The 22,812-nt window shown below is 41.7% G+C and overlaps 2 protein-coding genes across 2 annotated transcripts; both read right to left on the reverse strand.

The window, feature by feature from the left end:
• Window positions 1-1,567: 1,567 nt before the first annotated feature.
• LOC127523287 (protein FAM53B-like) lies at window positions 1,568-17,332 on the reverse strand. Its single transcript, XM_051913822.1, has 5 exons — window positions 17,065-17,332; window positions 8,639-8,821; window positions 6,660-6,708; window positions 4,251-4,894; window positions 1,568-2,268 (listed from the first exon to the last, which is right to left on the reverse strand). The coding sequence occupies exons 2-5, from the start codon at window positions 8,723-8,725 to the stop codon at window positions 1,993-1,995; spliced, it is 1,056 nt and encodes a 351-aa protein (XP_051769782.1). The 5' UTR covers window positions 8,726-8,821; window positions 17,065-17,332; the 3' UTR covers window positions 1,568-1,992.
• Window positions 17,333-18,431: 1,099 nt separating this feature from the next.
• Window positions 18,432-22,786, reverse strand: LOC127523321 (4-hydroxyphenylpyruvate dioxygenase-like protein). Its single transcript, XM_051913893.1, has 5 exons — window positions 22,084-22,786; window positions 20,387-20,553; window positions 20,099-20,250; window positions 19,189-19,310; window positions 18,432-18,960 (listed from the first exon to the last, which is right to left on the reverse strand). Exons 1-5 carry the CDS (start codon window positions 22,746-22,748, stop codon window positions 18,762-18,764), a joined length of 1,305 nt encoding a protein of 434 aa, XP_051769853.1. The 5' UTR covers window positions 22,749-22,786; the 3' UTR covers window positions 18,432-18,761.
• Between the last annotated feature and the right edge of the window lie 26 nt (window positions 22,787-22,812).

The following is a 22,812-nucleotide window of genomic DNA, read 5'->3' on the forward strand; positions in this document are numbered from 1 at the left end:
TGTATGCGTGTTTGAGTGAGTATGTGTGTGACTGTATGCGTGTGTTTGAGTGTGTAAGTGTATGCGTGTTTGAGAGTGTGTGTGTGAGTGTATGCGTGTTTGAGAGTGTGTGTGAGTGTATGCGTGTTTGAGTATGTGTGTGACTGTATGCGTGTGTTTGATTGAGTGTAAGTGTATGCGTGTTTGAGTGAGTGTGTGTGAGTGTGTATGCGTGTTTGAGTGAGTGTGTGAGCGAGTATGTGTGTGTATGCGTGTTTGAGTGAGTGTGTGTTTGAGTGAGTATGTGTGTGTATGCGTGTTTGAGTGAGTGTGTTTGAGCGAGTATGTGTGTGTATGCGTGTTTGAGAGTGTGTGTGAGAGTGTATGCGTGTTTGAGTATGTGTGTGACTATATGCGTGTTTGATTGAGTGTGTAAGTGTATGCGTGTTTGAGAGTGTGTGTGTGAGTGTATGCGTGTTTGAGAGTGTGTGTGAGTGTATGCGTGTTTGAGTGAGTATGTGTGTGACTGTGTATGCGTGTTTGATTGAGTGTAAGTGTATGCGTGTTTGAGTGAGTGTGTGTTTGAGTGAGTATGTGTGTGTATGCGTGTTTGAGTGAGTGTGTGTTTGAGCGAGTATGTGTGTGTATGCGTGTTTGAGAGTGTGTGTGAGTGTATGCGTGTTTGAGTATGTCTGTGACTGTATGCGTGTGTTTGATTGAGTGTGTAAGTGTATGCGTGTTTGAGAGAGTGTGTGAGTGTATGCGTGTTTGAGAGTGTGTGTGTGAGTGTATGCGTGTTTGAGAGTGTGTGTGTGTATGCGTGTTTGAGTGAGTATGTGTGTGTATGCGTGTTTGAGGGTGTGTGAGAGTATGCGTGTTTGAGCGAGTGTGTGTGAGTGTGTATGCGTGTTTGAGTGAGTGTGTTTGAGCGAGTATGTGTGTGTGTATGTGTGTTTGAGTGAGTGTGTTTGAGCGAGTATGTGACTGTGTATGCGTGTGTTTGATTGAGTGTGTGTAAGTGTATGCGTGTTTGAGCGAGTGTGTGTTTGAGCATGCGTGTTTGAGCGAGTATGTGTGTGTGTATGCGTGTTTGAGAGTGTGTGTGTGTATGCGTGTTTGAGAGTGTGTGTGTGTATGCGTGTTTGAGAGTGTGTGTGTGTGTGTATGCGTGTTTGAGAGTGTGTGTGTGAGTATGCGTGTTTGAGTGAGTGTGTGAGAGAGTATGCGTGTTTGAGTGAGTGTGTGAGAGAGTATGCGTGTTTGAGTGAGTGTGTGTGTGAGTGTGTATGCGTGTGTTTGAGTGAGTGTGTGTAAGTGACATTATTTTCATGATAATTAAGTACATTAATGTAATGCTTAAATCGAAATCATCCGTCATCATCGACACTTCAGTTCTGACTCTTTATGCTTTTTTATTAAAATCAGCATGAATAAAATGCCAAAAGCACATTAGCATTACAGTAATGAGATTTACTCACATGGTCATTTGCATAAATATCAGGAAAATAATGCCACACACTTGTTTATTTCAGGGTGAAATATGAGCCAGACATGAGATTCAGATTCACAATCAGTCACACACCACAGCGCTCTTACAAACGCATTAAAATGCTGTTTATTCATAGAGAAATAAGTACATTTACTTCTGTAGTTACTCAATGTAAAAAAGACAAAAATAGTTCTAATAGCTTTTTTCACCAGTGAGGAACTCAATTACCTGATATTACTACTGTTATACATCTGAAGCCCTTTAATGTGTGTGTGTGTGTGTGTGTGTGTGTGTGTGTGTGTGTGTGTGTGAGATCCGTATGAACGTCAGAGCGCGAGTGTTTCTCGTGTGAAACGCCTGCTAATCTAAACGTGTGTGTGTGTGTGCATGTTCTCATGTTGTCGGATCACGTTCGTGACATCCTTCACCCTGAGTCGATTACGTGTGCCCCGCGTGCACTTACTGAAGCGTTCATCCCATAATAATCCAACAGGAGCGTCCTGTCCACTAATGCTGGGATCATCTCAGTTTCTTTCGATCTGCTCAATGTCCAGTTCTCCGCCCAGCTGGAATACGTCCCGCCCCCTCCGGCTGCACAGCCCTGCCCACAGACACTCACGTTCCTTCGCTCCCGGCCAGCTGCCCTCGGATTGGTGGATGACGGCGTCCTCTTTGGTGCCGCGCTGAGGCCGGTCAGACGTGACGTCGCCTTCGTCGTGGAGCGTCAGGTTGCTGGATGGGAGCGTTTGGTCATCGCCGGTGAATCCTGGACAGCTGAGACTGTGAAAGTCCTGCAGCTTCTGTGGGAAAAACACACGTGACGTCAGCAGCAGAAAAAACACACGTGACATCAGGAGAAAAACACGTGACGTTGTGATGTCAGCAGCAGAAATACATGACGTCAGCAGCAGAAAAACACACAACATCAGCAGCAGAAAAAAACGTGACATCAGCAACAGAAAAAGTGGCGACAGAAGCAGAAAAACACACGTCAACAGCAGAAAAACACCTGACGTCAGGAGCAAAACACACACGTGACATCAGCAGCAGAAAAACGTGACATTGTGACGTCAGCAGCAGAACAACACACTTGACGTCAGCAGAAAAACGTGACGTCAGCGGCAGAAAAACACGTGATGTTGTGATGTCAGCAGCAGAAAAACGTGACGTCAGCAGCAGAAAAAACACGTGGCATCAGCAGCAGAAAAACACACGCCTGCAGCAGAAAAACGTGACATCAGCAGCAGAAAAACGTGACATCAGCAGCAGAAACACACAACGTCAGCAGCAAAAAAAAACACCCATGACGTCAGCAGCAGAAAAAACACGTGGCATCAGCAGCAGAAAAACACACGCCTGCAGCAGAAAAACGTGACATCAGCAGCAGAAAAACGTGACATCAGCAGCAGAAAAACACAACGTCAGCAGCAAAAAAAAACACCCATGACGTCAGCAGCAGAAAAACACGTGATGTGAGCAGCAGAAAAAAAACAAAACACACGTGACGTCAGCAGAAAAACACGTGACGCTCTGATGTCAGCAGCAGAAATACATGACGTCAGCAGCAGAAAAACACACGACATCAGCAGCAGAAAAAAATGTGACGTCAGCAGCAGAAAAACACACACACGTGACGTCAGCAGCAAAACATGACGTCAGCAGCAGAAAAACACAGCTTTATTTCTAAAGCAGCTTCACAGTAATAAACAGGAAAATAACGGAATCAATGATGCAAACTTTAAATATGAGACCAATTCAATTTCAGCTATAAAGCAGCTCTAAAAAGACAATAGTGTCATTATTCAGATCAAGTTACATCAGCAGCAGCGGGTGACTGTTCCTCATTGCTAGAGTTCAACAGAGATGGTTTCTAATGGTGTCTAGAACAGTTATAACACAATATATACAATTTAAAGACCCACTGAAATGGGGCCAGCTGCATTAACTTAGCCTCCATGTTAAAACTGAACTCTATTCATATGGATTTATTTTATGATCTCTTTATGAAGAGTTTGGGGTGGACAAACTTTCAACGGAGGGACAGAAATCTCCCAGATTTCACTAAAAATATGTTTCAAAGATGCACAGAAGTCTTATGGGTTTGGAAAGACATGAGAGTGAATAACTGATGACAATTTTCATTTTTGGGTGAACTATCCCTTTAAGAACTAGTTTGACCAACTAAGGTAATAAGTCTAGTTTTGTGTGTTTTAGTTCGCGTCTGTAGTTTTGAGCTCATCTAGATGTTGCTGAACTGCCATTTTACCCTTATATACACATTTAAAATGCAGAAATGAAAATGTTAAGTAATAAGTCCGTTTGCAACTGTGACGCAACTTTTAAGAACTGGATATTAAAGTCCTCTTCTGTTAACCGGCCAATCGGACGCAGTAATGATCTGATGGCAGAAATCAGTCGTCTAGTATTTCACTACTGACAACTAACTGACCAGCTCTTATGCGTTACATCAGCGGTCAGGAATCATTACTATGGCAACTGAGTATTTGTTTTGTAAACAGAGACGTTTTTCCACTGACACAATGATCAACATTGTGTGTGTGCGTGCGTGGCTACAGCAAACAATAAACACACACACACACACACACACACACACACACAGAGGGTTGTGCTCCTGTAATGGTTGTTTCAGTTCCTGGAGTCAGTGTGTTAACCAGATGAGGGTGATCAGCGATGACAGACGACTAGCAGAGATCATCACAGGAACATCTGCTACTGGTTGACTGAAGCATTAATTCAGGAACACACACACACATACACACACCTGTGTCATCTTGAGCAGGTCCAATGAAGGCCTCTGTTTGTGAGAGTCCGACGGTCTCCTCCGCTTCACGCCGATCTTCTTGTCATTGTGGACGCAGGGTTGCGAACGGCTGCGGGCCAGTCCGCCCTGACTGCCGCGGCGCTCCAGCTCAGGTGTTGATTCGGGCGAGCTGGGCTCGGTCGGGCAGATCTGTTCATGCGAGAGGTAGAGAGGCTGCGGTGTCTGCGGGGACACGGAGAAAGAGAAGCCGTGGCCGAAGGGTTCGGTGCGTGTCGGCAGACTGAAGCTGGAGCTGCGCTGCATGGCGGGAAACCCGGACGGAGCGAAGGCTCCGCGTTGAACACTTCCCCCGCTGTGGCAGCGGCGCTTCTCCACAGCCATCCACACGCGCGAGCCCTGCGGCCGCCACGTTGAGCGACAGCCCAGCTCGTCGGAGCAGGAGAGCGAGCGGCACTGGCGTTTGCTGGGCGGGGCGGCGCTGCCAGGAGAGGGCGCTTCGCTCAGACTCAGATCGCGCAGCAAACCACTGATGCTTCCCGTGGCGCCCGTCTCGCGCACGCTGTCCCACAGGCTCTCCAGGCTGGAGCCCACGGGCCGCTGCTGGACGCCACACACCCCGCCGACCTCCGGCCACCGTCCTGACTCTACAAAACAAAACACAGCGAGAGAATCAGAGACGATCACAGTTGATCGAAATAAAACCTAAATCATGATATGGCTTAGTGCAATTATTAGATCGATTTTTGTGTGTAATTTACGCTGTGGAAGAAAATATTCAAGTATCGTCAACTTATGTTTACCACAGACATTATTTTACTCATAAATTAAAATACCTCATTATAAAAACCTACAGGAAAGTCTTTTGACGTCACGACTGTATCACTCTATGAGAAGCGCTTAACAACAAAAGAGAACCCCTGCGGTTTTCTGTCAAAATAAAAGATTTGAAAATGACGAAATTAAGCCATTAATATTAGTATTGTAATTTCACTGTTGTATTGTAAAATTCAAGTAGAATTATGTCATTTTTTCACATTTTTTATTTTAAAATTATTAAAATTTATTTTGCTTTATTTAGTCATTTTTATATTCCGTAATTCTTGATTTTTTGTAATTTTTATATTTATTTAGTAATAATAAACAATATTTTTATAGCCATTCTCATGTATAACCACATTTTTATAGCCCTACAATCAGCACAGTAAACCTATATTTTTTTTTTTTTTTTTTTTTTATTTTATGTGCAGCCCTACTCACAACGGATGACTTTGTGCATTGCACATAAAATAAACAAGTAGACAAATCACAAAGAAACATGACTAAGAACATTTTAGTTCGTATGAAGGAGGCTCATGCGTTTACGAGCGTCACACATCACAACGTTTCACAACTTCCCATGAATAAGTGTCAAAACCACAGCATTTACAGGATCATTCAGATCTGATCCAGTAAATGCATCAACCCCCAGTCTGACATGTTTCTTTAACATGACAGAGAAAAACAAAAGAGAAGCAGAGGGGCCGAGTTCACAGGAAGAGCCTGTAGAGGTTCACAAACAACACAGCTGTGCCTAAGAAATAAAAGAGGCCAGAAATAGAGCCGTCTGATTGGTGGCAGGCTGCCAAACATCTGTGTGTCGAGAGCATGAAAAACACTAGCGCACTGCATGAGACCGCTGACCAACTACTGTCGAACTACATCGCCAGAGCTGTGATAACTCAGAATGATGTGAAACTGAGACATGAGAAACACTCTCACACTCTACAGTCTATACTTGGGGCCCTATGATTTCCAGTCAGGAAAATGTAATTTACTGTAAAACGTATACTGTATATTGTCACTTCACCTCATCTATATGATCTGCAGATAATTCCAATGCACCGTGTCTCTCAGTTTTATCCCAGCAGATCAGGACAGCAGCAGCACGTCTGGGTGCAGAAAGGCATTTTTCCCAAGTCAAAACCAAAAAAGCTTTGGCTGTGGGCACGCAGCAAACAAAAGGAGCCTACCCGGCACACACCGTTGTGGGCAAGGCGTTATGTGCCATCGCAGGCGATCGGGTGCCAACCGAACGGAGGCACAACACCCTATTGATCTGCTTTTGGGCTGTGTTTATTCCGCTCAAAGACTAGCCCCATTATTTCACTACCTCTGTTTTCTGTGAGGAGTTATTCTGGAGACAATGCTAGCACACAAACATCCAACCGTTCACACATGACACCGGTTGGCACATGCACCTGTGGCATCTAAAACTAGGCCTCGTGGGTATCAAGCTTGAGGCTAAAATTTTTAAAAAATAAGCAGATGTTGAGGGCGACACACTTTCTGTTTCACTCTTTCATGCAGGTGAAGATACGCTGGTCCAAATGCAGAACAGAAAGTTGTTCGGCGAGAAACAAATGCACTTACCCATGATTCCGCAGGAGAAGAGGGCCTGGCTCATGGTTGGTGGCTCATGCTGTAGAAACACACAGATAGATCAGAGGAGCATCTTGATCGAAACATCATGTAAACCGCACAGTAAAGCTGCACGAGCGAAGCGTGAGGATTCTCAGATAACCAGTATCAGTCTGATCGGCTCAAACCCGTGAAACTGAACTCTAGTAAGGTTTCATGATGACAGTGTCTCGTGCCACCTTATTTTGGCACTGTGCAAGTCACTGTTTTCTGTTGATTTATTAGCCACTATAGGTAAATAACTAGAAGAGTAGTAAACTCTAGAGTAGAAACTATTTGCACTACAAACCAGTGCGTTTATGAACACGATAATAAATGAAAATATAGCTGCAAGCAGCATTTATCGGGGTTCAAGCGCTTTAAGGCCTTTCAGCACATGTGTAAAAAGGTATTATGTTTTAATTAGCAAACCTGTAACCATCTCGATCATAGATGGAAAGACCATTTACAGCCAATTTACTATAGGAAATATATGTTTTTTTAAGCTTTTTAACAGTTATCAAGGTTAAGCCAAAAACCTAGGACTAGTTCGCCAAAGTTGGTTTTTGAAATAATCTCCGATATTTAACGAACGATTTGATGGACAGCGGCGGTCCTAGAGCCAGAGTTGCTCAGAATGAGGAGTTCTACCATGTGATACGAATGTCGGAAAATCGCACGATACACAATCCTTTACACAAACGTGAAAAATGCGAAGGCGCCTCCCGGTGGCCGATTTCTTTTGAATTTCTCACAGGCTCAGTGAGTTTCATTCCAATCGGCCTCCGTTAACCTTGTCTGATAGCTGCTCAAACTTCTTTGGCCGATGGCGGACATGTTTTTTTTTTAGATATGCAAATGTCCTCATAGACAATCATGGCAACTCAGACAAAGACACTGCATGCCAATTTTCAAGTCAATCAAACTGACGGGGAAGTAGTTATAGCCATTTTCATGTTTTGTTTCCTGTTATAGCGCCACTAAGTGGCCAGTTGCCGCATCCTTTTTTATGTAACCACCAAATGAGTTTTTACATAGGTGTGCCAAATTTGGTGAAAATATCTCATTCCGTTCATGAGTTATAGCCATTTTAGTAATAGCAGCTCCGCCCACTTCGAATGTTTTGGCGGCACTTAGAGACCGTGAATCGAAATTTCACTTTTTTTGATAATTATTGATAATCAGACTCCAGAGAATCTTGCTGCACTGGTTCGGTTCCGATAGAGTCAAAAACCTAGCAAAAGTAGGTTTTTCAAAAAATCCAAAACACCCTAAAATTTCGACAAACTACAATCGAATCCGAGGCATTATAAGCGATTCACCGCTGTAGCGCCCCCGTCAGGCCGATCCTTGGTGACGTTGTGAGTACTACCATCCCTCAAAGTTTCAAGTCTCGACAACTTATGGTTTTTGTCTGCCCAATCACTTTTAGGGGAGAACACTGATCCTTGAATAGAGTTTCAGCGCTACGTGCTTGAACCCTTAAATAATATGCTAATTTGCAATATCAAGCAGCATAAAGCACTGTTTTGTACAGCTAAAATAACTGGAAATGAATGACATCAGAAGCCACGCACATCTCAAGGTGTTTACCAGGTTTTCTGGAAAGTTAACGGTTTCAAACTCCCGAAAACAAACTTCGTTGTGGCCTGATTTTGTTCTAAATTACGTCACACCAATTTGTTGTTTGATTTTGCTTTAAGTATGTCGGGGCTTTAATGTTTAAAATAAGGTGGATACAGAAAATAAAGTGAGTTTTGGGTTACTACACCTAAAAATAGTGAGCTATTTACAATTATTACACTTGATTGCCATGATTCTAGTTAAATGAATCTAGCCAAAGCTTACAGCGCCGCTAAAATCAACTTCGACCGCAACAGTGATCATTACTGAGGGTAAATTATGCATCCATCCATCTCGGCCTTTAAACTGAGTGAAGTGCCGTTTCTTACCAGCTGCAGAGACTCTTTGGATGTTACATCATCGACGGCCTTCTTTTCCAGTGTTTTAGTGTGAATAATTACCATGGCAACACACATCTTTGCCACAGTCCATTCCAGTGCAAGAGAGTTCTAGTGAAGCTCATTCTTCAAGTGCAGCGCTGACCCGAACGCTCTTCAGATGACCTCTTCACCCTGGACAGAGAAGAAGAGGGAAGCACATGTTCGAATGTGTTTGAATTCACGTGAATCACATCATTCACCCGACTTCAACCGTTACTTGTGAAATCATCTTCAGGGAACAATAAACTGCTGATGGATTACAAAGTTTCCAACTTTTATGTTTATCTTTGAGCAAGAAAGTCCAACTCAAGTTAACGTAACCGTGAGCAGCAGTCGAAGTTATGAAAAATAGCAGCCTACAATAAAGGTGTCTTTCCTATTCCTTAGTTTTATGACACTTTGATTGTTTGAATCACCAAAAAGCATGTCTAATCAACAGAATATATAAATCATAAAGCATTAACAAGTTAACAATAAATACAGCTCTATTAAAGCTGCCCGTTTTATTTACCCGAGATTGTGCAAAACACAAGCTAAACCCGGCCTGCGGGAGCGAGTCCTCTAAATCGCTCCGTATTGTAGACTCGCGTCCAGAGGCAAGGTCATGTGATCTCTTCCTCCAGGACAAGCTGAAAATAAGTGTGGCCCCACGGTTATCAAAACACACAGCTGCCTCGTTCCTCGAGTAACTCTAAGAGCAGCTGATTGGAGCCAGATGTGAGTTTAGAGCTTTGCAGCAATTCATCTTTAGCTAATGCTCAGATAACTGGACGTGTACATTTTCTGTGCGTTTGAGTGCGGGTCGTGTTCACCCTCAAGCGTAATTTTTATATGCATAAATGCAGCATCTCTTCATGTGAAATGAAGGCCACATCACGACCGAAGGTGAACTCAATGCATCCCTGGAAAAAGTTTGCTGGTTTGCTGAAAAAGTAGGAAAAACTAAGACTATATAACCAGTCTTTGACATATGTCCAGCCTTCTCACTGCTGAAATTATCATTGGTTTTTATTACAGAGGCAATAAAAAAAAGTTCAAAATAGATCAGATGATGTAAAAGGAAATGTGTTTGTATGAACATAATTGGCCAGCTATGTCATTAACTCTTTCTCCACCATCATCCTGTTGCAATCTAAAAGTTGTAACTTCTTCCTGAGTCTCTCCATCAGTGTCGACTCCGGTTTGAACAATGTAAGGCTGAACACCGTCGTCATTTTGGCTGCGTGAGATTCTCCAGCTTTGTTGTTGTTGAGCGACCGAAGCGCGAGCTGTTAAAGCTCCGCCCTCTTCTGGAAAGCGGAGCTTATTTGCCTTTAAAGGGACACACACAAATGATAAATGATCTGTGGGGTATTTTGAGCTGAAACTTCACAGACACATTCTGGGGACACCAGAGACTTATATTACATATTGTGAAAGATGTTTACATCACTACATTACATCACTGCCAGATGTCTGTAACTGCGCGTACTTGTAAATTATTTTATCCACAAGGTGGCAACCGTGCCCTTGGGGCGTCGATTCACAAGGTAGTCAAAGAAAAACTGCATAAACAGAACAGACCGGAATGCATGCAAGCTACAACAACAACGGAGGCCTATATAGACGAGAGATCGTGCGAAGAGGTTAGAAAGTACCATCATTTGTTGTAACTCGTGGGGAGAGACTGCGCATGCGAACGCCTGTGTACGCGTACGGGTCAAATGAAGTATACTTTGCAAGACTGTGCATTCAACTGTGCACGTACAGTAGTGTATGTGTAAAAACGAAGTATACCAAGGGATTAATGCATCTTCTGAAAGAGTACAGAATATCAGAATTCAGAAACAAGCGAGGAAGAAGCAGAAACAAGCAATAGAAGCATTGCTGACGCACGTGTAAAATAACGCGATCATCAAACATTCAACAGCATTTAAATAAAAACTGCAGAACGTGAGCAAATGAAACATCAACCCATGAAGAGGAAACGACTGTATGTTTTATCTACTCCATCTGTGTTCTGAATGTGAAGTCTTTGACAAAAACACGAATGTTGTTTTTTTATGAAATTTAACCATATTGAAGTGTTGATAAAAATAAAGCATGAAGCTAGAATAAAATGTTTTTTGTTGTTGTTTAAAAGCAGAGGCTCCGTTCTTTCTTTTCATATATTGCATGTTCCGAAATATGCAAGAAAATATTCTTGGGGCCATGAAAGTTTTGTGAAAATGATCTGAAAATGATGAACTGCTGGTGGTGAAAGAGTTAAATCTGTGAGATCCTAAAGTGTACAGTTTGATTTTGTGATGTATGATCTGCATGATGTGGAATTAATTTGATTTACACCATTTCTGATCTGATTTAAATCATTATAGACAAAATCCAGAAAAATTTAAAAGTCAACATAGAATTTGGGTGGAAACTAAAATGGAATTTAATACAGATTTTAAGGGACGTATTTATTGTTAACTTATTAATGCTTTACGATTTATATATTCTTTTGATCAGACATGCTTTTTCATGACTCAAACCAATAAATAGAATCCAGAAAAATTCAAACATAAAAATTGTGTTATAGACTACACATTAAATCCTTATTTATAGTTGTGCTGGGCGTCTGACAGACCAGAGGAAGTGGGTAAACAGGACACATGTTGCGTGACACGTCTAATGGAAGCGTGTGGCGTCACACATGAGCTGCGTGTGGTGTTGAGGGTGTCTGATATCTCCGCACTCACGGGACACCCTGGCAGTGATAAGGCTCTATCTGAAGGGCGAGACTGACTTCAGCGCCGCGGATACGTGACTCAACGTTAAGAGCCATTTCAGGCCAATCAGCAGAGTGGCACATTTCCTTTGGGTACAAACAAAGAGATTACAGGAACTTCTGTCATCATTTACTCACTCTCATGTCGCTCAAACCATATGAGGAACAGACTGGAGTTATTATTCTTCAGTGCAAAAAAGAGCAATGTATGAAAGCCAAACAGAATTTTTATTTTTATATGACGGCCTGTAATGAAGGACAAACAGAACAGCGCAGCTAATTAAAGTGCAAGAGAAACTCATGCGCCGAACACCTGAAGAATTCACGTGAGAAAAACTTGTCAGATTCCTCACTGACAGTATGTGAGCCGCAGGCATGACATGATCATTTTCTGGCATGTTAATGACTTTCCCCTCATGCAAATTACAGTGCTGGATAAAAACACGACGAGACAATCACAAAATAAAGGTCTTTTCACAGTGAACTTGCGGTGTGGGAAAGACCCAGAGATCCAGAAAGGAAAGTTTATCACTATAAAAACACTACGAGCATTTCAGGCAGATGTTGGAGGAGGAACTCGGTCCTTTCAGTGTGTTTTGCGTGAACTTTCTGCTGTTAAACACACCCAAGAGGTCTAACGTTACAGCCTCGCTGACGTTCCCAGAGCCCACATGGCCGCCAACTCATTCTGAACATAAATCTTCTCAAAACCAAAAGCGTGAATAGAAAACCCCTCCAGAAAAGGGCAAAACCGCAGCTCTCCATTCAGCACCTGCCCGGCGAGGGTTTGAGGGCTTTTGGAAGTCGCAGCGAATCAATTAGTCATATGAGCTCGCTGCAAGCTGACGCCGCCTCACGGTTCGGGCCAAACCAAACTAAACTAGCGAGAGAGGCGCGGCCACGGGCCGTTTACAAGGTCGGCCAGCTCTGTGGCAACAGAAACATCACAGATCCAATTGTGAAACACATGTAGAAATGAAGCTCAGAGGGAGCCAAGGGTTTACAGGCCGTCAAATGCCACAAGGTATCGTACGCAAACGAGCTGCCAAACCGATCTGGTTAGCTTGCACAATAGTAGCGTAAAGGACCAAGAGACGAGCAACGGGAAAGAACGCTTTCACGAGACGCAGCTGCCTGACCGCTTAACATAAACACAAAGACGCGTCTTGAATGAGAGACACGCACAAGCGTCTCTTTTCATTAGGGTAAACCTCACTTCATACCCGCGTCTGCTCGCAAACGTGAAGCTTCAATAAACAGGCCTATAGTGGAGTTTATTTTAATGCAAGTTCATCTGGAAACGGGCTGTTTAACAGAGCGCTGGTTAAATTGTTACCAGGCAGTAACCCACACTTGCACAGCGACACACAAAGACAGCATTCATGTGCTCCGCTCTCTCGACAGACGCTCACTGATCACGAACACACGCTTGCCTCAACACTAGTGCTAAGAAATGTGAGTTTTCAACATACAACATTATCAAATTATGTGTACAACACTGCTTTTAAATGGTTGGTTCACCCAAAAATGGCTGTGCCATTCTTTAGTCACCCTCACGTGCTTTCAAAAACAAAAGGAGATGTTTAGCAGAAAGTTTATGATGCTCTTTTCCGTTGAATCCACAAAGTATCAAAACAGAAGTCCGTATGACTTCCATATGTCACATGATGATCTTTTTTGAAGAACAGACTGAATTTTAGGTTGTTTTTCACAGCTATGTCATGCATATTTCAACAAATGAATCTGCTGCATGATGCAGGGCCGTTATCACCATAGGCAATGAGGGGGACAAGTCCCCCCCAATAATTAGAAATGGCCAAATTGTCCCCTCCAATATTTGATATTATTGATGTTGTATTCCATTATTCACCACTTTGCTTGTTTAAAAGTTACATTTTTAGGCTGGTCTGCCTCAGCGGTCTAACAGCGCTCATCGCTGTCAGAATGAGTGAGCTGGCCAATCGGATCAAAGAAGGCGGGGCTTACTGTTCACAGAAGACAAGTGCGAAATCCAATGCGATGCTTTCGTTTTAGCAGTGAAAGAGTACGTGGCGAGTATGCTAATATTTGACGACCGATTGAAATATGATTCAGCGACCGACAGTAATATCCAGTGATGCAAACTAATCAACGTTTTTATGAATTTTTGCCGTTTTGAAATGAAAACATGCTATTATTTGATTAATATGAAATGATCAATGTAATTCATAACTGAATGTGACGAGACAAGAAACGTTTTGCATTTTTGACATAGCCTATTAGACATACAAATAAGAGTATATAATTGCGCAATATAAAGTCAGTATTGCGCGATATAAAGTCAAAGAATTGCGTGATATAAAGACAGAATTGTGAGATATAAAGTCAGAAATGCGAAATATAAAGTCAGAATTGCGTGATTAGTCAGAATTGCGCAATATATAGTCAGAATTGCACAATATATAGTCAAAATTGTGCGATATAAAGTCAGAATCAGAAATGCGAGATATAAAGTCAGAATTGCGTGATTAGTCAGAATTGTGCAATATATAGTCAGAATTGCACGATATATAGTCAAAATTGTGCGATATAAAGTCAGAATCAGAATTGTGTGATATAAAGTCAGAAATGCGAGATATAAAGTCAGAGTTGCGTGATTAGTCAGAATTGTGCGATATAAAGTCAGAATTGCGAGATTAGTCAGAATTGCGCAATACATAGTCAGAATTGCGTGATATAAAGTCAGAATTGCGTGACAGAATTGAGTGACAAAGTCAGAATTGCGCAATATAAAGTCAGAATTGCGTGATAAAGTCAGAACTGAGTGATATAAAGTCAGAATTGCGTGATATAAAGTCGCAATTCTGACTTTTTTTCTCAGAATTGTGAGTTATCACGCAATTCTGACTTTATAACTCCCAATTCTGACTTTATAGTTTAACTCGCAATTCTGAGAAAAAAAGTCAGAATTGTGAGATAAAAAGTCGCAATTACCTTTTTTATTTTTTATTTCATGGCAGAAACAAGCTTCCATAGTGTTTAAGCTGCAGTGTAGAAAAAAGCTCAATCATCACTGTGGTCAGTGCAGTTGTAAGTAAGCGTGTGCCTGTTCACAGATTTCTTGGCCAATCTCTGGTGATTCATGATCTTATAAAGCACTTCCCTCTCAGGGTCTGATGTCAACAGGCAGCAAAAATATGGAACTGGCAATAACTGAAAATAAGCGACCTCATAAAGACTATCTTGTGATTCATTATGGGAACTTCCACTGTGGCGTGTGTTTGCGGCCGCATGTATTACGTGACCTAGTTATCAAAACACAAGTGCAGTACAACAAAGGTGCAATCGCACAAGGCCTCTGAACGAGTCCTGAAGTCCAAAGGCCTTTCAGCTGATCAAACTCAAGACAACGATCACCGTCACGTCACTCACTGCGTGCCTATCTGAAAGAGATGGTGGAAAACTAGCACAGATACAAAAGAAAAGATAAAACACACCAACATGAGTGAGGGGATTTAAACACAAGTGTCTATATGTGCACACAAAAGGTCCAAATCAGCCTCTTTTATGTCAAAGGAATAGTAAAACCTGTTCTGCATTCTATTTCTGATGATGTCGAACAATGACAAAATGACGTCTATAAACCAGATACACCCAACTATTCACTACAAACATTAACCTAAACATTTCGCTCTGTTACTGAGACACCGTAAACACACAACTAATCAACACTTTTCAATAAGGTGAAAGAGATAAACCCTTAGCCGGCTGGTTTGGTCGGAACAGAGTCACAGTTCATTTACCGTGAAACACACACTGCGGGCGCTGCACACGGGACGCTTGCCAGTTCAGCGGAAAATGACGGCTGGAGGTGAGAAACAAACACACATTCATACCAGCGACTGGAGGAAAAACTGGCTTCCCCAGGAACAGATTGTGTTGCGTGTCACAACACTTCGCTGCAAAACATCAGACGAGCTGAAAACCAGAAGATTCTTCAGTTACCTGGGCAGTAACTCAAACCCTCCTCATATGAGTCCATGTGAAACTCACACGGGTCAAACCCAGTGAGAAGTGAAAATCCCTAATTTGCATTTGGCCTGATCAGAATTAACAAGCTGGTTTTGTACTGATAACTAGATAAACACAATCTGCACTCACAACAGGCAAGAAACCCTAGAGCTGCTCTCATTTTGATTAGACTCTGGTGCTGTTGTAGTTTATATTTCATCGCTCAATACTCAGGTTACCTCTAATAATACTGAATAGAATACCACAACATCAAATACACTTAATTCTTCAGTGATATAGAATACTCTGTAATACTGAATACCCTCAAAATACTGAATACTCTTAAAATACTACATTCTATAAAATATCGAATACCCTTAAAATACTGAATACTCTTAAAATACTGCATTCTATAAAATACTGGATACTCTTAAAATACCCTCAAAATACTGAATACTCTTAAAATACTGCATTCTATAAAATACTGAATACTCTTAAAATACTGAATACCCTGAAAATACTGCATTCTATAAAATACTGAATACTCTTAAAGTACCCTCAAACTACTGAATACTCTTAAAATACCCTCAAAATACTGAATACCCTGAAAATACTGCATTCTATAAAACACTGAATACTCTTAAAATACCCTCAAACTACTGAATACTCTTAAAATACCCTTAAAGTTCTGAATACTCTTAAAATACCCTCAAAATACTGAATACCCTGAAAATACTGCATTCTATAAAACACTGAATACTCTTAAAATACCCTCAAACTACTAAATACTCTTAAAATACCCTCAAAATACTGAATACCCTGAAAATACTGCATTCTATAAAACACTGAATACTCTTAAAATACCCTCAAACTACTGAATACTCTTAAAACACCCTTAAAGTTCTGAATACTCTTAAAATACCCTCAAAATACTGAATACCCTGAAAAAACTGCATTCTATAAAACACTGAATACTCTTAAAATACCCTGATAATACTGAATACCCTGAAAATACTGCATTCTATAAAATACTGAATACTCTTAAAATACCCTCAAACTACTGAATACTCTTAAAATACCCTCAAACTACTGAATACTCTTAAAATACCCTCAAACTACTGAATACTGTTAAAATACTGCATTCTATAAAATACTGAATACTCTTAAAATACTGAATACCCTTCTAAATACTGCATTTTATAATATACTGCAATATCAAAATACTTAAATTATATAGAGTACTCTAAAATACTGAAAACTCTATTAAAAAAAAAAAAAAAAAAAAAAACTGAATGCCCTTTACAATATTGAATGCCGTGAAAATACTGCACTCTATAAAATACTGAATAATACAGTTTTTCAGCACGTTTCTGAAGTTTATTGGAGTTCTCAGTTCGAGCTGAACATGGTTTATGCTTAAACTCTGCTCGTCAGCTCGAGTTTTGAAAAGTTTCTTTTTTTAATCATTATCGATGAAAGAATATGACTGACTTTAATTCGGTGTTTCCCTGCGCTCGGGGAACAAAGCTACTGACGTCCGCGAGCGTCGCGGGAAACTTACTCACTCACGGGCGCGAACCCACGTAAACATCGTGAAATATACTGCAATTTAGTACATTATTTCACTTTATATACTCACGGGACAGCGAGCGGCGCGTCTCCTCGCGCGGGCCGGATCGGTAAATACGGCCGTTCAGATCATCTTCATCCCCGCGCGCGTCCGCCGCTCATCCCGCCGCCGCTGCTGTTGCACGAGCCCGATCACACGCACAGACAACAGCGGGGGAACACGGAACCGAAGCACAGCACGAAACACAAACAAACACACTTCTAAACACCTTCAACTGACGGTGAACAGGATTAATGGACACAGAAACATCACTTATGATATCTGACGAAGTCAGACGCTGTTATGATAAATATTACATATTTAAATAAAGAGGCTGCACCCCCGGGTCTGAATGGACTCGCCCAACCCGTCACACAAAATAACTACTACGCATTACAACTAAATCCACTACACGGAAAGTTTACCTCACCCTGTATAATTAAACTCATTTATGAATGAGTTCACACTAAATAAATAAGTATTTTGACATCTTTCTAATGATAAAAGGATGGCACTTTGATAAATTGGTAGTTACTGGTACTTATTGGTTGTAACTGGTGAAACTCTTTTTAATAACATTTTGTCATTTTCAATGGTCCTGCAGTGAATTCTGACACTCATTGGTTATTATGGGATTGTTGCATGAGTCGTGACTGTTGTCTTAATGGTTTTCCTGATTGATAAAGTTTCCACTATCATTGTTAATATGATTAAGATTTTGGTCTGTATGACAGAAACATCCTAGCTCAGAACTCTATCATGGTAACTTCACTTTTTTTAATTCTTAAATCAAGAATTAGGATGTATTACAGCCCATGAAGATTAAACCACATAATAAAACTCATTGTATGAACAGGGAAATACTGTAACTGTGCCTCACTGTGCTCATTATGAAAGTTTAACTATTGTTTGCTGCGTCTAAGATTGATAATGAAGCTGGTTAAGTTGAGTTTTTGGAAAATTCCACACCCTGTGTGGTTAACTGGCTTTCAGTTTGTTGTGGAGAAAGGCTCCCACATGCCTGAAGGGCCGGAAACCGCGATCAGAGCAGCTGAGAGCTGCACACCATCTACAGGAACGTCTGAAAACTGCTGCGTTTACATGTGAAGATCAAAACACCATCGTAATGCGGTGAAAAGATTTGGGTGAAGAGGAAATCATGCAGTGTTTGATTGATGTTTTGTTATATCATGACATTAAACATGTTGAAATGTGACAAATGCAGCTGTTAGAGCAACACAAAAGACAGTGGGGCTAGTTGTCACAGAGTCTGTATCTCAGTAGCTATGAGGTTTTGATTGATTTTGTTAGAGCTTGTTTTCTTTATCCAGTGTATGCTGGTTTTAAACACCTAATGGAAGTTAAACATTAACAAAGAAAAGACAGACATCATAACGTTGTTCGGAGGCTTTGATTTATCCGGCAGAAACACACAGATCAACAGTACAGCTGATATTCCACTGTCAGTGTCACATAAAAGGGTTTTGGAGTGAAATACAGTACAGGTTTAGACATCACAGTAGTGTATCAGTCTACTGAATAAATACATCATGTACATTTCAAACACAGATAATATTAGAAGTGCCCTGAACTGAAGACTGGTACAGTCAAACATGGTAAAAGTCCTGTAAAAAGGACAGAATCAGATTCATTCCACACAAAAGTTCCCAATCACCAAATCTAAAGCTCGAGTCGAGCAGCTCCATCACAGTCTCTGAGAGCGTCAGTCAGTGCTGCGTCGTCTGTATGTTTTGCCGCTGCGTCTCGTGATGTTCCGGCTCCTCGTTCTCCATGTAAGCCTGTACGGATCTCCAGAGCGCACGGATGTTCCCCTCACCGAAGCCCGTGGCGCCTCTCCGCTCGATGAGCTCCAGGAAGAAGGTGTCCTCTCCAAAAATGGGCTTGGTGAACACCTGGAGCAGGTACCTGAGAACACACACATCAACAACAGTGTTTATATCAGGCACAATGCTGCAAAACACTAGAAATGAAAGTATTATGAAGCATATGGGTTTAGTGTCTCAGAGGAGAGTGCTGTTGAATGTCCTGCTGATATCAAGCAGGTTTTGATTAAAAAGTAATATACAAGTATAAATATATACTATTATATAACATAAAAAGGTCAGTCAAAATCTATTCTGGGGGAAAACATACCGTTGACTCGGTGTGATCCGGCTGTCTGTGTCTGTACGGATATCAGTGTCCAGGAGAATTCCGTACCGGCTCAGTGTGTGAGGATCAAGACCCGCGTCCAAGATCTCCTGCTGCTTTCCCACCTGCCAACACACACACACACACTAGAAATAGAGCACAATCTTGAGCTCACTTGAGCTTTTATTTATTTCAAATTTTACAATCAAATCTTTTTCTAATCTTGACGAAACACATATAGTTGGAAAGCTCTGAGACACAAGGTTCCATTTTTGGCAACTACACTGTGATAGAAGTCATATTGTGATGGAAATGTTTTTGTGACAGGAGACGCATCAAATGGAGTGTGTGTGTTGCCCTCTGGCTGTGGAAAGTTGGTTAGATATATGACTTTGATTTTATAGCAATTGAAATTATACAAAAATCTCACTGGATTATTACAAGAAATAGCAAAAGGAATGTTTGGAAATGTAAACTGATATTTCCTACTGACAAACTACAGCAAAAGATATAAATAACTGGCTTAAAACCATTTTTTGGTGACAATACTAACGTGCCTAAGACTTTTGCACAGTATTGTATATATTTTATATACAATAAAAAAATGCTTAGTTCACTACTTGTGCAAATCTATGCCTCTATAACTTTTTACACTTTCATTTGTGCTTCTGCAATGATCGGTCTTCTATTAAATAGACCAACTCTCTCTATTCAAAAGCATTCATGAACTACAGCCATTTAAGCTCAGATACAGTGCATTTTCACGTCTTATGCTCAAAAAGAGAGGTGACAGTTAACAGGTTTGTAAATAATAAATTCTCTGATTTTTACTGTGACTTTCAGACTGCACTGTGTGAATGTGTTGTGCTGGACTGAACCCGTGTGCACAGCGTAGTGTTCCTGACCGTCAGACCTCAGTGTAGTATGCAGGCGGAGGAGAGAAGAACTGGACTCCGGCCCAATGCATTGTTTGAGCCGTGCTCACAATATCTTCAGTGTAGAGCCCGATATGCTGGATTCCTGCTCCTTTGTGCTGATCCAGAAACGAGTCCACCTGGTTTCTGCCTGAAATTAAACCACTATTATTAAAACAGAGAGCTGTGATCTCACTGCTCAGCACTTAACTCAAGCAAGTCATTTAAATATTAGTACATAATAACGTAATATAAAGTGGGTGTGAGATTTAAATGCGTGACTGTACCTTGCTCAGGAAGAGACTCTGCGATCACAAACTTGCAGTCGGGCTCCTTTTCGTCTTTGAAGGGCAGTGTGATTCCCGACTCACTGCATTTCCAGTATTCCATCGCCGTCAGCCGCAGCCCGATCCCGTCGTGGTTCAACACGTATCCCTCCTCCACGTCCTCATTCCTGCACAGGGAGAACGGGTCATGATCACAAAATGATGAATCGGACAATATTTGGACAGTTGGGAGATATTATTTGTTGGCATCAAATAGCACATTTACATTAGGCAAACACTTAACCAAAGCATTACATTCAAGCTACATTTTATGAGTTCATGCATTCCCTAGGATTCAAACCCATGACCTTGGTGTTGCAACTCTACTGTTTGACTGTACTCTTTGAACATTTATGTATTTGGCAGACACTTTTATCAAAAGTGACTTGCATTGCATTCAGTTTTTACATTGGATCAGTTCATGCCTTGCCTGGGAATCGAACCTATGACCTTGGAGTTGCAAGCGCCAAGCTTTACTGTTTGAGCCATTTACATTTATGCATTTGGCAGATTCTTTTATCCAAAGTGACTTGCATTGCATTCAAGCTATACATTGGATCAGTTCATGCATTCCCTGGGAATCGAACCCATGACCTTGGCATTGCAAGCACCATACTTTACTGTTTGAGACGTTTACATTTAAGCATTTGGCAGACACTTTTATCCAAAGTGACTTGCATTGCATTCAAGCTATACACTGGATCAGTTCATGCATTCCCTGGGAATCAAACCCATGACCTTGGCGTTACAAGTGCCATATTTTACTGTTTGACCCATTTACATTTATGCATTTGGCAGATTCTTTTATCCAAAGTTTATCCAATGTTTACATTGGATCAGTTCATGCATTCCCTGGGAATCAAACCCATAACCTTGGCGTTGCAAGCGCCACACTTTACTGTTTGACCCATTTACATTTATGCATTTTGCACATTCTTTTATCCAAAGTGACTTGCATTGCATTCAGGGTATACCTTTTAACAGTTTATGCATTCCCTGGGAATAGAACCCATGACCTTGGCATTGCAAGTACCATATTTTACTTGAGGTGTTTACATTTAATTATTTGGCAGACACTTTCATCCAAAGTGACTTGCATTGCATTCAAGGCATACAAGGTATACTTTTTAGCAGTTCACGCATTCACTGGGAATCGAACCCATGACCTTGGGGTCACAAGCACCATATTTTACTGTTTGAGACGTTTACATTTAAGCATTTGGCAGACACTTTTATCCAAAGTGATTTGCATTGCATTCAAGGTATACATCGGATCAGTTCATGCATTCCCTGGGAATCGAACCCATGACCTTGGCGTTGTAAGCGTCATACTTTACTGTTCGAGCAATTTACATTCATGCATTTGGCAGATACTTTTATCCAAAGTGACTTGCATTGCATTCAACGTATACTTTTTAGCAGTTCACGCATTCCCTGGGAATCGAACCCATGACCTTGGCGTCGCAAGCACCATACTTTACTGTTTGAGACGTTTACATTTAAGAATTTGGCAGACGCTTTTTTCCAAAGTGATTTGCATTGCATTCAATGTATATTTTTTAGCAGTTCATGCTTTTCCTGGGATTCGAACCCATAACATTTGCATTTGAGCTCCAATCAGCAGCACTAGGCTGGCGAATGTATGATGATAATGATACCTGTCAATGAAGAACCTCTGGAAGCCGAAGCTCTTCTGGTACCAGCGGGTGATGTGTGCAGTGCTTCTCCGGGGACAGGCGTACGTGATGTGGTCGAAATGAGTGATGGGACAGTGCGAGTGGTCTGCGGTCTGCGAGTCCGTCCCGACCTGATGGAAGCCAGGCAGAAAGAGCCCCTCGTACTGAGAGCTGTCTATGAGAGTGTGGCACACGTTACCCACCGCAGACTTGATGACGGAGAAGGTGACCCGTCCACGGTCATCGCGAATCTCCGTGGGCGGCTGGAGAAACTCACAGAGACCCTGATCCCGCAGCGCCCGGGACGCCCGCTCCACATCCTCCACCTCGAAACACACGTTACTCACTGTGTCCACCGGGTAGTGTGCATGGGTTCCGTACAGACATTTCAAGTCCCGGTGGTCTCTGGCTGTGACAGAACTCCAGGCTCGTGACACATGTCCATTCAACCACCGCAGCGCCTCGTTCGGTCTCTCGTTGACCACAAACACGGCCGATCCTCTGCGGAGCGCGAGCTGCTTCGCTCGGTCTGTCAGTCTAGCCGCAAACACATTAAACTGGAACCGGGAAACGAGCTCATGAGCAACTTTATCCACGTTTGAGACATGCAGTGAAATGTGATGCAACCGGCTCAAGTAGGCCGCCATGTTGGGATGACGTCACACCGAGGGGCGTGTTACAATCGCAATCACGGTTATGTTATTATACATA

Source organism: Ctenopharyngodon idella, chromosome 12, assembly GCF_019924925.1.
Source record: "Ctenopharyngodon idella isolate HZGC_01 chromosome 12, HZGC01, whole genome shotgun sequence".
Lineage (NCBI taxonomy): Eukaryota > Metazoa > Chordata > Actinopteri > Cypriniformes > Xenocyprididae > Ctenopharyngodon > Ctenopharyngodon idella.